The sequence below is a fragment of the Aristolochia californica genome, unplaced genomic scaffold, assembly GCF_029961685.1.
Source record: "Aristolochia californica isolate CCGP_79_NKW_82.1479 unplaced genomic scaffold, dmAriCali1.0.hap1 SCAF_1, whole genome shotgun sequence".
Taxonomy (NCBI): domain Eukaryota; kingdom Viridiplantae; phylum Streptophyta; class Magnoliopsida; order Piperales; family Aristolochiaceae; genus Aristolochia; species Aristolochia californica.
The window spans coordinates 3,279,091-3,291,514 of NW_027181770.1; the positions used below are offsets into that span (position 1 = coordinate 3,279,091).

General features: G+C 41.7%; 1 protein-coding gene across 2 annotated transcripts; it reads left to right on the plus strand.

Annotated features, from left to right (window-relative positions):
• Window positions 1-365: 365 nt before the first annotated feature.
• LOC137942584 (glutamate synthase [NADH], amyloplastic) lies at window positions 366-12,192 on the plus strand. Of its 2 annotated transcripts, XM_068788290.1 has the most exons (22): window positions 366-1,516; window positions 1,686-1,805; window positions 1,897-2,010; window positions 2,233-2,385; window positions 2,508-2,608; window positions 3,213-3,309; window positions 3,787-3,896; window positions 3,988-4,091; window positions 4,214-4,393; window positions 4,492-4,835; window positions 4,921-4,991; window positions 5,074-5,543; window positions 5,807-6,676; window positions 6,758-6,912; window positions 7,201-7,362; window positions 7,591-9,165; window positions 9,309-9,527; window positions 9,607-9,875; window positions 10,025-10,330; window positions 10,574-10,841; window positions 10,930-11,187; window positions 11,616-12,192. In XM_068788290.1, exons 1-22 carry the CDS (start codon window positions 1,133-1,135, stop codon window positions 11,871-11,873), a joined length of 6,588 nt encoding a protein of 2,195 aa, XP_068644391.1. In that variant the 5' UTR covers window positions 366-1,132; the 3' UTR covers window positions 11,874-12,192. The 2 variants fall into 2 exon arrangements, with proteins under 2 accessions (XP_068644391.1, XP_068644399.1); XM_068788298.1 differs by lacking the exons at window positions 366-1,516; window positions 1,686-1,805; window positions 1,897-2,010; ... (1 more) ...; window positions 2,508-2,608; window positions 3,213-3,309 and adding an exon at window positions 3,358-3,613.
• Window positions 12,193-12,424: the final 232 nt, after the last annotated feature.

A 12,424-nucleotide genomic window follows, 5' to 3' on the forward strand; every position in this document is an offset into this window, starting at 1 on the left:
TTAATTAGCTCACGGTAAATCTTTATTCTTAAAGGAGCGTTTGTCGCTAATACGTTCTCTTTGATCCTTATCCAGAGCAGGGTCTCCTTTGAAATCCTTGAGATTAATATAGCACGAGTCACGGAGGCTCGGAGCCGAGGCTACAGGCGGCTATAGGCTCGGGGCGTCGTTAGTTAGCGGGTCCCGCCATGAGCGGCTGTCTCGTGCCGCATAGAGTGAAAATCCACGTGTCCGTCGACAGTAAATCCGAGTTGTCACGTCATTTGAAAGAAGCTTTGTGGGCCCCTCTTTTTTGGGTTGTTGAAGGCGAGCTAGGGCGAGCAAGCGAGCTTTATCTCTGTTTGCTTTCATTTTTCTATAAATAAAGACACGAGGGCCGGGGGAAATGAGCAACTGAGGCGGAGGCGGAGGCGGAGGTCGTCGGTCGGGAGGTCGTCGTCGTCAGGAGAGCGGAGAAGCAGTTTTCGGTTTCTCCCTTTCATCTGCGTCGCGCGACTTGCTTCTGCTATTTGAAGCCGCAAAGTCCGTGTTTCGTTCACAGTTCTTACTTCGTGCTTCTCCGAGTTCGACTACTTCCCGTTTTCTTTGTTTGAAAACTGGCCGGGGCATTGAAAATTGATTAATCTGTTTCTAAACTCTCGGTTTTCTTGTCGATCCGGTTCAGATCTTTTTGTGTTGCCGGTGACTTTGTGCTTCCAAGTGGATCAGAGTTTGTGATTTTCTGTGCGTTCATACGTTTTCGCTTGTTTCCGCGATCTGTTCGGCCGAAAGTTTCTGTTGTCTTTAGGGTTGGGGTTTGGGACGCGGCGGCTGGAAGCCTTGGTGAAGGGAACAGTTGTAGTTTGAGATGTTGAAGGAAAGATCCGGATTGCTGATTTACTGGTTTGAATACGCAGCATACCGAATTAGTACAGTGATTGTCGGGGTCTGAAGGGTGGGACTTGAACTTGTGCGGAGACATTGTATCTAGTCCTGAGTTGTGTTGATCTTACGTCAGAAATCGTTTATAAGATCATCTGAAACTTGGCTTTGGTGACATCCGATAAATAAAAAAGAGAAGCGAGCTTTTCCGTCTTCTAGAATCAGAATAAATTATAAAGACAAATATCTCTACTTTCCTCCTGACAATCAAATGATGGCAGCTCTTCCAGGTTCCGCTCTTCCCCTTCGAAATGATTCACTTTTGTGCCCTTCTGCCAATAATCGAAGGATCATCCTTCCTTTGGCTTGTCGGAGAAGCGGAGTAGTATGTCCCTCTGCTCCGAGGCGACATGATCCTATTTCCGCCGAGAACAAGTTCTTTGGAACCAAATTGGGTTCATCGTGTCAAGAGAAGAGACATCTTTGGAGATCTGATGGTCCTGGTCGCTCTCCGAAACTCAGAATCGTGGTTCCATCCATGGCGCTCTCGCAGGTTCCGGAGAAGCCTCTGGGTTTGTATGATCCATCATTTGACAAGGATTCTTGCGGAGTTGGGTTCATTGCAGAGCTCTCTGGTGACTGCCGAAGGAAGACTGTAAGTTCCATTTAGATTTGAATTTCGTCATTTCGCAAAAATAATTTCCTTTTTAAATGTTTCTCTCTATCTTTGATATCGCACTTCTAGCATCTTCACTTTTCTTTCAAAATTGTGCAGCTATGTGTTTTTCTTTCCTCCGTGTACCTTATTTGCCATTGTTTTGCAGGTGGTAGATGCTATAGAAATGTTAGTTCGAATGTCCCATAGAGGTGCATGTGGCTGCGAAACAAACACTGGTGATGGTGCTGGAATTCTTGTGGCTCTTCCTGGTGACTTCTTCCGTGAGGTTTGTTTAATGCTCTGTAATGATTCTTTGAAAATCTGTAGCTTTTAAAAGGTGACGTTGACATTTGAAGTGTCTTACGTTACTTTTCCAGGTGACGAAGAATGTCGGATTTGAATTACCAGCTCCTGGAGAGTATGCTGTAGGCATGTTCTTCTTGCCTACATCACAGACTCGCCGTGAAGAGAGCAAAATAGTGTTTAACAAGGTGATTGCTGAACTGTTTCTGGATATTACTCTTTCAAGATTTTATCTTCTTCAGTGCTTCTTTCTTTCTAATAGTTTTTTTTTTTTTAAATATTATCATTTCCTGCTATTTTCTGTTGCTCTTTCGGTATATTTTTCTTCTCCAACTTGGTTAATTTACCCATAGGGTTTGGATGTGCTGTATTTGTAGTAATTAATTGCTTCACTTCTGAACCATACACAGGTTGCTGAGTCATTGGGTCATACTGTGCTTGGTTGGCGTTCAGTACCAACAAACAATTCTGACTTAGGCAAATCGGCCCTACAAACAGAGCCTGTTATCGAACAAGTTTTCCTCACTCGAAGTTCAAGGTCAAATGTTGACTTTGAGAAACAGGTTGGGGATCACATTTCTAGATTTAACAATGTTTTTTGAATTTGAATGCTTCTTTAGAATCAGCGTATTTAGTTTATTATTAATTTTTTTCCCTTCTTGCTGTTTGCCTACCAATTTTCTAGATGTACATACTCAGGAGGGTTTCTATGGTTGCAATTAGAGCTGCTCTAAACCTTCAACATGGTGGAGTGAGAGACTTCTATATTTGTTCTCTGTCTTCAAGGTTTATTTTCATACTACCTTACTTTTTTTAAATGCTGTTTCATGTTCTGCTGTTTTAGTTTTCCACTTCCATTTTTTTTCTTAGCAAGTTGTGTATTCGCACTATATATTGCAGCCTGCAATGGAAATCACATTCTACTTTTGGATTATGGATTTATCTGTTTATTTCCGTTGTCTCTGTCCTCATTTTCTACCTTGATTTTGCGGTTAATAATATATTTGTTTATGGAAAAATTTTGTGTTTTTCTAGATTTATTTATATTATCTTTTATATTCTACTAGACATTAGCTGTGAATGAGCATTGATGAAATTTTACTTATTCATCTAAATAACGCTTTGCTATCTGAATTATGAATTTGGTTGTAAAGTTTTTTTGTTTTTTGAGTAATTGGTTGTAAAGTATTCACAAAATTAAAGAAAAGAGTATGGTGTGGGGCTATTTGTCAAATGCAATTCATCTAAATTGAAGGCAAAATGTTGCACTTGATTTATGTGGGAAGTGCAAGGAAGCCTTTAATCTTCATAAAGGACCTCTAGCATGTTTAACACATTTATCAGTGATTCGACCTCTTGTTAATTGGTTATTGCCCTTCTATTGTCGCAGGACTGTTGTTTACAAAGGCCAACTAAAACCAGATCAGTTGAGGAACTATTATTATGCAGATCTTGGTCATGAAAGTTTTACGAGTTATATGGCCCTGGTAAATATATTTCCCACCTGCCTATTTTCTTTCCCCCCCAAAACACACTTACCCTAACAGTGGACAGCATGGGGACTAACAAACTGGTAACGGAGGTGTTAAAGCTTCGGTGAATGCTTAGGTTCTTGTACTTTTTTATTACGATTTGGATTTGGGTGATTGGTGCCTTGGGTAAGATGGCTATAAACCTTGATACGGAGTCAACCATGTTGCAGAAAACTTGATGCAGTGCTCCTCTGTATGGTCGTTAATTGACGATGAGACTTCCAATTTGGAGGTGGAAGGGAACTTGTATTTGGTCAAGGTAGCTTAGGGTTCCCAAGATACTTGTATTGGCACTGAAAAATTGGCAAGCATTTAGAATTTAGGTTCCTTTAGCAGGATTCTTTTCTTCTGTTTGTCCTTTGGCTTTTGGCTTGCTAATGAGTTTGATGGAACCCTGTGACCTCATTTTTCTTGGCTGTCTGACATCTGCAGGTTCATTCTCGGTTTTCTACTAACACTTTCCCCAGCTGGGACCGTGCTCAACCTATGCGGGTTTTGGGCCACAACGGAGAGATCAATACACTTCGTGGAAATGTGAACTGGTATTTTAAATTCTTGACATCTCCTTAAAACCAATTTATTTGGATGCCAATCAACTGGAAACATAAATTTCTTTGGCACGACAATGTCTAGGATGAAAGCACGTGAGGGTCTTTTGAAGTGCAAGGAATTGGGTTTGTCTAAGAATGAGATGAAGAAACTTCTACCCATTGTGGATGCAAGCTCATCAGACTCAGGTTTGATCAGCACCAGACACTGCGTTTCTGCTTAACTTTTCTTTAAGTCTTTTTATTATAATCCCTTCTATGTAATTCTTTTTGGGTATATAATTCTAAATTGAAGATATGCAACTGTTTAGGAGCTTTTGATGGTGTTCTTGAGCTTCTGGTTCGAGCTGGTAGAAGTCTTCCTGAAGCTGTTATGATGATGATTCCTGAGGCCTGGCAAAACGATAAGAATATGGATCCTAAGAGAAAAAGCCTCTATGAATACTTCTCAGCTCTTCTGGAACCGTGGGATGGGCCTGCTCTTATTTCATGTAAACACTAGATCAGTTTTATGTTTGACTTATGTTTTTTTTACCGTGGATTGAATTTTATGGTGAATGTTGAGGAATTTTGGAAAATAATACTGCAGTTACTGATGGCCGCTATCTTGGAGCAACATTGGATCGGAATGGGCTTCGTCCAGGTCGCTTTTATATTACCCATAGTGGTCGTGTTATCATGGCTAGTGAAGTTGGTGTTGTTGATATTGCTCCTGAAGATGTGCAAAGGAAGGGAAGGCTCAATCCTGGAATGATGCTGTTGGTTGATTTTGACAATCATAGTGTTGTCGATGATGAGGCCCTGAAAAAACAATATTCATTAGCAAGACCGTATGGGGAATGGCTCGAGAGGCAAAAAATAGACCTCAAGGACATTGTTGCCTCTGTTCCAGAGAATCAGAGACTTCCCCCTACTATATCTGGAACTATCTCTGTAAGTAAGATTGCACATTCTTAATTCTTTCTGGTGGTTATCTATGTTGATTCCTATTTTGGTGACTCTGTACATTGGCCTACAGGTTTATGACGACAATGATGATGTGGAAAACATGGGAATTCATGGCCTGTTGGCACCATTGAAGGCTTTTGGGTTTGTAGGCTTTCCTGTTTACTGTTACGTCTGTTGCTTACCTTTTAAAAATAAGACAGATAATGGGAGTCTTTTTGTGCAGTTATACTGTGGAAGCATTGGAGATGCTATTGTTGCCCATGGCAAAAGATGGAACTGAGGCTCTTGGGTCGATGGGCAATGATACTCCACTGGCTGTCATGTCAACTAGGGAGAAATTGACATTCGAATATTTTAAGCAGATGTTTGCTCAAGTAACAAATCCTCCTATTGATCCAATTCGAGAAAAAATTGTCACTTCGATGGAATGCATGATAGGTCCAGAAGGGGACCTGACAGAAACAACCGAAGAGCAGTGCCACAGGCTGTCTCTGAAGGGGCCTCTACTTTCTACTGAAGAAATGGAGGCCATTAAAGGAATGAACTACCGAGGTTGGCGAAGCAAAGTTCTGGACATCACTTACTCCAAAGAGCGAGGCCGAAAGGGTTTGGAGGAAACTCTGGATAGGCTTTGTGCCGAGGCACGTATGGCTATTAGTGAAGGTTATACAACACTGGTGTTATCTGACAGAGGTGAGTAATTTCTGAAAATATTTATAATCTCATAAACTGCTTCTGGGATGCAGTTCTGGAGAATCTTCCCATTAACTTCATTTTGGACATTTATAATTTCCAGTGGAGAGGCCAAGGGAGGATATTTTTTTACCTCTCTTCTTGTGAAGCCTGTGATATATTCGTGATAAGATATAAAATATCTATATCTGCAGGTCATGCCAGTCTTTCACCTGCTTTTGGTATCTTCTTATAGCTCCTAATCTATTCTTTACTTCCTGCAGATTTCTCTGAGAAGCGTGTCGCAGTTAGCTCCCTTTTGGCAGTGGGTGCAGTCCATCAGCATCTTGTCTCAAAGCTTGAACGTACTCGAATTGGGTTGATAGTTGAATCAGCTGAACCACGTGAAGTGCATCATTTCTGTACTTTGGTGGGATTCGGTGCTGATGCAATCTGCCCATACTTGGCCATTGAAGCCATTTGGCGACTCCAGATTGATGGTAAGATACCTCCCAAAGCTGATGGCCAGTTCCATACTAAGGTTGACCTTGTCAAGAAGTACTTCAAAGCAAGTAATTATGGGATGATGAAAGTTCTGGCCAAAATGGGGATATCAACCTTGGCTTCATATAAAGGTGCTCAAATATTTGAGGCTCTTGGTCTTTCCTCTGAGGTTGTGCAGAGATGTTTTAATGGAACACCTAGTAGGGTTGAGGGTGCAACGTTTGAGATGCTTGCAGAGGATGCACTCCGGCTGCATGAGCTTGCATTCCCCAGCAGAGTTTTGCCTCCTGGAAGTGCAGAGGCAATGGCATTGCCAAACCCTGGGGTCTACCACTGGAGGAAAGGTGGTGAAATTCATCTGAATGACCCCCTTGCTATTGCGAAGCTGCAGGAGGCAGCTAGAGAAAACAGTGCTGCTGCATATAAAGAATATTCTAGGAGAATACAAGAGCTAAATAAAAGCTGCAACTTGCGGGGTATGTTGAAATTCAAAGAAGTAGCAGAAAAAATTCCTCTGGATGAAGTGGACCCTGCGAGTGAGATTGTGAAGCGGTTCTGTACTGGAGCAATGAGCTATGGGTCTATCTCATTGGAAGCACACACCAGTCTTGCTATTGCAATGAACAAGTTGGGAGGAAAATCTAATACTGGTACGATGTTAGTGATTGTAGATTAAATGGTTACTGATTCTGTTCCATCATTTGTTTATCTTTTTTGAGTTTGTTCTGCAGGTGAAGGTGGAGAGCAGCCATCTCGTATGGAACCTCTTCCGGATGGTTCAATGAATCCAAAAAGGAGCTCAATTAAGCAAGTTGCAAGTGGGAGATTTGGAGTTTCCAGTTATTACCTTACAAATGCTGATGAGCTCCAAATAAAGATGGCTCAGGTATATTCTAGATGCAAGACATTTTCTTTTTTAATGTTTGATACCAAGGGACATGCTTTAGGGTGCGTATATTTTCCTATTTTTTGGTCTCTGCTCCTTCTGGAACTAGGGTTCCTCTTTTTTATAAATTTATGTTCATGACAGATGTTGCTGAGTATGCAAAGCACCTCAGTGTGTCTTTGTATCCTTTAACTGATGCATGCCTTTGGTGAGATTTATTGTCTACTGCAAGTTCATTTTCTTTTGAATTTGCTTATGTCTGATTTCATCTGCTGCACTTTTATACAGGGAGCAAAGCCTGGTGAAGGAGGAGAACTTCCGGGCCATAAGGTTATAGGTGACATTGCTGTCACACGCAATTCCACCGCTGGTGTGGGACTTATCAGTCCTCCTCCTCATCATGATATTTATTCCATCGAGGACCTTGCTCAATTAATTCATGATCTAAAGGTATATTTAATTGTAGTCCACGTATTACGACATTATTAATGCCATAGCTCTATACAATATACAGTTGTACTTGGGATCTTGTTTTCCCTTGAGAAAAGTCACCTTAGCGCTTCATGTATCAAGAGAATTTTAGGAAAATTTTGAAAAATAATTTGGTAGTAATGGCTGCAATAAGCATTTGTCTGTATGTTGAATTGTTTTAACTTTTCTGTTTTTTTTTTTTAATAGAATTCTAATCCAGCAGCCCGAATCAGTGTGAAACTTGTCTCCGAGGCTGGTGTTGGAGTTATTGCTAGTGGTGTTGTTAAAGGCCATGCTGACCATGTCTTGATATCTGGTCATGATGGAGGAACTGGAGCTTCTCGGTGGACAGGAATTAAGAATGCAGGGCTTCCATGGGAGCTTGGTCTGGCAGAAACTCATCAAACCCTGGTGGCCAATGATCTCAGGGGCAGAGCCATTGTTCAAACTGATGGCCAGCTGAAAACAGGAAGGGATGTTGCTATTGCTGCGCTTCTTGGTGCTGAAGAGTTTGGGTTCAGCACTGCCCCACTCATAACCCTTGGCTGCATTATGATGCGAAAATGCCACAAGAACACTTGCCCTGTTGGCATTGCGACTCAAGATCCCATTCTGCGTGAGAAGTTTGCTGGTGAACCTGAACATGTAATCAATTTCTTCTTTATGTTGGCTGAAGAGGTCAGAGAGATTATGTCTCAGCTTGGTTTCAGGAACATTAATGAGATGGTGGGCCGCTCTGATATGCTCGAAATTGATAAAGAAGTGATAAAAAATAATGAGAAACTTGAAAATATTGACCTCTCCCTTCTACTGAGACCTGCTGCCAGTATTCGACCGGATGCAGCTCAATATTGTGTACAGAGACAGGACCATGGATTGGACATGGCATTGGATAAAAAATTGATAGCTTCATGCACACCTGCCTTGGAAAGTGGCCTGCCAGTCTACATAGATATGCCTATTCGCAATGTGAATCGTGCTGTTGGCACAATGCTAAGTCATGAAGTGACGAAGAGATACCACATGAATGGGCTACCTAAAGATACCATCCATGTGAAGCTGACAGGAAGTGCTGGACAAAGCCTTGGTGCATTCCTCTGTCCAGGGATCACTCTTGAACTAGAAGGGGACAGCAATGACTATGTAGGCAAGGGATTATCTGGGGGGAAGATTGTAGTGTATCCTTCCAGAAAGAGTCAGTTTGATCCAAAGGAAAATATAGTCATTGGTAATGTTGCTCTTTATGGAGCAACTGGAGGGGAGGCGTATTTTAATGGAACTGCTGCTGAGAGGTTTTGTGTGCGTAACTCAGGGGCTAAAGCTGTGGTTGAAGGGGTTGGAGATCATGGTTGTGAGTACATGACAGGTGGTACTGTAGTAGTACTTGGGAAAACTGGAAGAAACTTTGCTGCAGGGATGAGTGGGGGTGTTGCATATGTTCTTGATATGGACGAGAAGTTTCACCAAAGGTGCAACCTTGAATTGGTGGATCTTGACAAAGTAGTAGACCACGATGATGTCATGACTCTGAGGATGATGATACAGCAACACCAGCGGCACACTAATAGTGACTTGGCAAAGGATGTTCTTGCTAATTTTAGTGAACTTCTTCCCAAATTCGTGAAAGTGTTTCCAAGGGATTATAAGCGTGTACTTAACAAACTAAAGGAGGAACAAGAAATCAAAGAAGCTGAAGCTCAGGAAGAGGCAGAGGTGATGGAAAAGGATGCTTTTGAAGAGCTGAAGAAGTTGGTAGCTGCAGCCAGTGGCAATGGAAATCTGGTATAGATTAGTTCATTATCTCTTTGGATTTGTGTATTCTATGCTTGCAGATAAAAATTGATAAAAAGCCTCTATCCAGATGAACTTGTGGATGATTGCTCATTTATGGGCTTGCTTCTCACTAAGTTCTTGTCAATCCACAGAAATCTGTTGAGACAGAACCTCCGAAGAGGCCAACAAGAGTGTCCGATGCCATCAAGCATCGGGGTTTTGTTGCTTATGAACGTGAGGGGGTTTCATATAGGGATCCTGTTGTTCGTGTAGATGACTGGAAGGAGGTTGCAGAGGAGTCGAAGCCAGGGCCTTTGTTGAAAACTCAGTCTGCACGTTGCATGGATTGTGGGACTCCCTTCTGTCATCAGGCATGATTTTATCTTTGGCTGTTTATAACCTTTTCTGTTGGGTAATTGAGATATTTCATTGATGTTATTTTCCTTGCAGGAGAATTCTGGTTGTCCTCTGGGGAATAAGATACCTGAGTTCAATGAGTTGGTTTACCAGAATAGGTGGCGTGAAGCATTAGATAGGCTTCTGGAGACTAACAACTTCCCTGAGTTCACTGGCCGAGTTTGTCCTGCACCATGTGAAGGCTCTTGTGTTCTTGGCATAATAGAGAATCCGGTCTCCATTAAAAGCATAGAGTGCTCCATTATTGATAAGGCCTTTGAGGAAGGATGGATGGTGCCTCGGCCTCCTGTAAAAAGGACGGGGTATGTTATTTTTATTCTTCCAGTTAATATGTTTTGGTCATTTAATGGCACTTGGAGGAAGTATATTATGGCTTCTGATTGTTTTCTTGTCATGTTTATTTTAGAGTATCAAATTGGATCATGTTGTTTGTCATTCATTGCATGTGCAGGAAGAAAGTGGCAATAGTAGGAAGTGGGCCTGCTGGTTTGGCAGCTGCAGATCAGTTGAATAGAATGGGTCACTTGGTCACTGTGTATGAACGTGCAGACCGAATTGGAGGACTCATGATGTATGGAGTTCCTAATATGAAGGCAGACAAGGTTGATGTTGTTCAACGTCGAGTCAATCTTATGGCTGAGGAAGGAATTGAATTTGTGGTTAATGCAAATGTTGGTAAAGATCCATTGTATTCTCTTGACAGACTTCGATCAGAGAGTGACTCAATTGTCTTGGCTTGTGGAGCCACCAAACCTAGGTAAAGTTGCTTGTCATGGAAATATAGGTTATGGAGTAGGATCTGGTCATCGAAATCTTGGGCATGACATGTACGCAAGACTTGCATAAAAAATTATGCTTGTTGTACTAAAATTTTTTTGTGGTACAACAAAAGAAAGTGCAATACTGGAATTGTTGCATTATGTTGTTATAAATGAAGATAACCTATGTTTCTAGTGATCTTTAAAATGACACTTATCATACTATGTTTACCATTATGCAGGGATCTCCCTGTTCCTGGCCGAGAGCTCTCTGGAATTCATTTCGCTATGGAATTTCTGCATGCAAATACCAAGAGTTTGCTAGACAGTGATCTTCAGGACGGTAATTATATATCTGCAAAGGGGAAGAAAGTGGTTGTAATTGGAGGTGGTGACACTGGAACAGACTGCATTGGGACATCCATCAGGCACGAGTGTAGTGGCATCGTAAATCTGGAACTATTGCCGGAGCCACCTCAAAGTAGAGCTCCCGGAAACCCATGGCCACAGGTTCAACTCTGACATCCTCAGCTGCATTCTCTTGTACTTATCTACAGTCTTGTCTAATTTCTGTTAACTCTTTTGTTCTGTCTTCTAGTGGCCACGTATATTCCGAGTGGACTATGGGCACCAAGAAGCAGCAGCCAAATTTGGGAAGGACCCAAGATCTTACGAGGTGTTGACCAAGAGATTTATTGGTGATGAAAATGGTGATGTGAAGGCACTTGAAGTAGTTCGGGTTCATTGGGAGAAAGATGCTAATGGTAGATTTCAGTTCAAGGAAGTTGAAGGTTCAAATGAATTGATTGAGGCAGACCTCGTTTTCTTGGCAATGGGATTCCTAGGCCCTGAATCTGTAAGCAAGCTTTTCTTATACTTGATGATGCTCGACTCTTTTGGTTTGGTTTTGCTTTGTGTCTTTTGTTATCATGTCTCGCTTGTGAAAAAAAAAAAAGGGTGCTGTTTTCAGCTGAATAGTGAATGGTTTGATGATCTCGTGCTTGTGCCCGTAAACACCTCCTTTTAGATGAACATATGAGGTATCCAGTCTATAAAGAGAAGTACAATATGAAGTGATTGCGTCAATGAATCTATTGTGGGCTTCTTTTCTGGTAAAAGCTTGTTCATATTGGTCTGGTATAGTTTGTAGGTTGCTGGTTAGGTTGTACCCTGGTGCATTGGGGGGTGTTCTCTACTGGGCGTAGTGTTATTAATACGGTTCCTTTTTTAAGAAATCTTTTATGGTTTTATTGACACACATTTATTTCAATGTTTCAATTGCAGATTGTAGCAGAGAAGCTGGGATTGGAACGTGACCAGCGTTCGAATTTCAAGGCCGAATATGGGAGATTTACTACAAACGTGGAAGGTATTTTTGCTGCAGGAGACTGTCGACGGGGTCAGTCACTGGTCGTCTGGGCGATATCAGAGGGCCGCCAAGCTGCTGCACAGGTAGACAAATACCTGATGAAAGAAGAAATAATACCAAACGGTGAAGCCGCTGAGAGGAGACAAGGCAGCAAACATGCTGTCGTGACATAAAATAATGTACGAGTCCAAAGAAAGAACAGTGGAAAACCGCTTGGGTGAAGAGAACCGGCTCCTGGCCCGCAAAGCTAAGGCGGCGTGGAGGTGGCTTGGTATACATAAGAGGAAGCTCGTGTTTACTTATTTGTCTCTACGGGGGGGATTTGTCTAAAGAGGTGGGATTAGGGTCAGATTTTAGCTGCTTTGTTTTTATGTTGTTTGTTGATCAATGTTTAAAGAAGGTTTTGGAGTGGAAGCGTTATGAATAGTGTACAGTTTGATTTTGGTTGATACTTGATATCATCTGCTACCCGGTTCGTCTTTTGATTTTTAATACATGTCTTTTAAAAGGTCCCACTACTGAGGAAACATAATTTGAAGCACTCCACAGACTAGAATGGTTGTTCCCTAAATTAAAAAAATTATCTCAGATTCTCAGAGTGTAAAACTATTCGATTGATAAAGGATGAAAGTGTCTGGAAATTTGCCTGCTTGCGCGATCTTCAAGTTCCAGAAGCACATAACGGTATGTCTTTTAACTTCCCAGAACTGAAGGCTACTTCTAC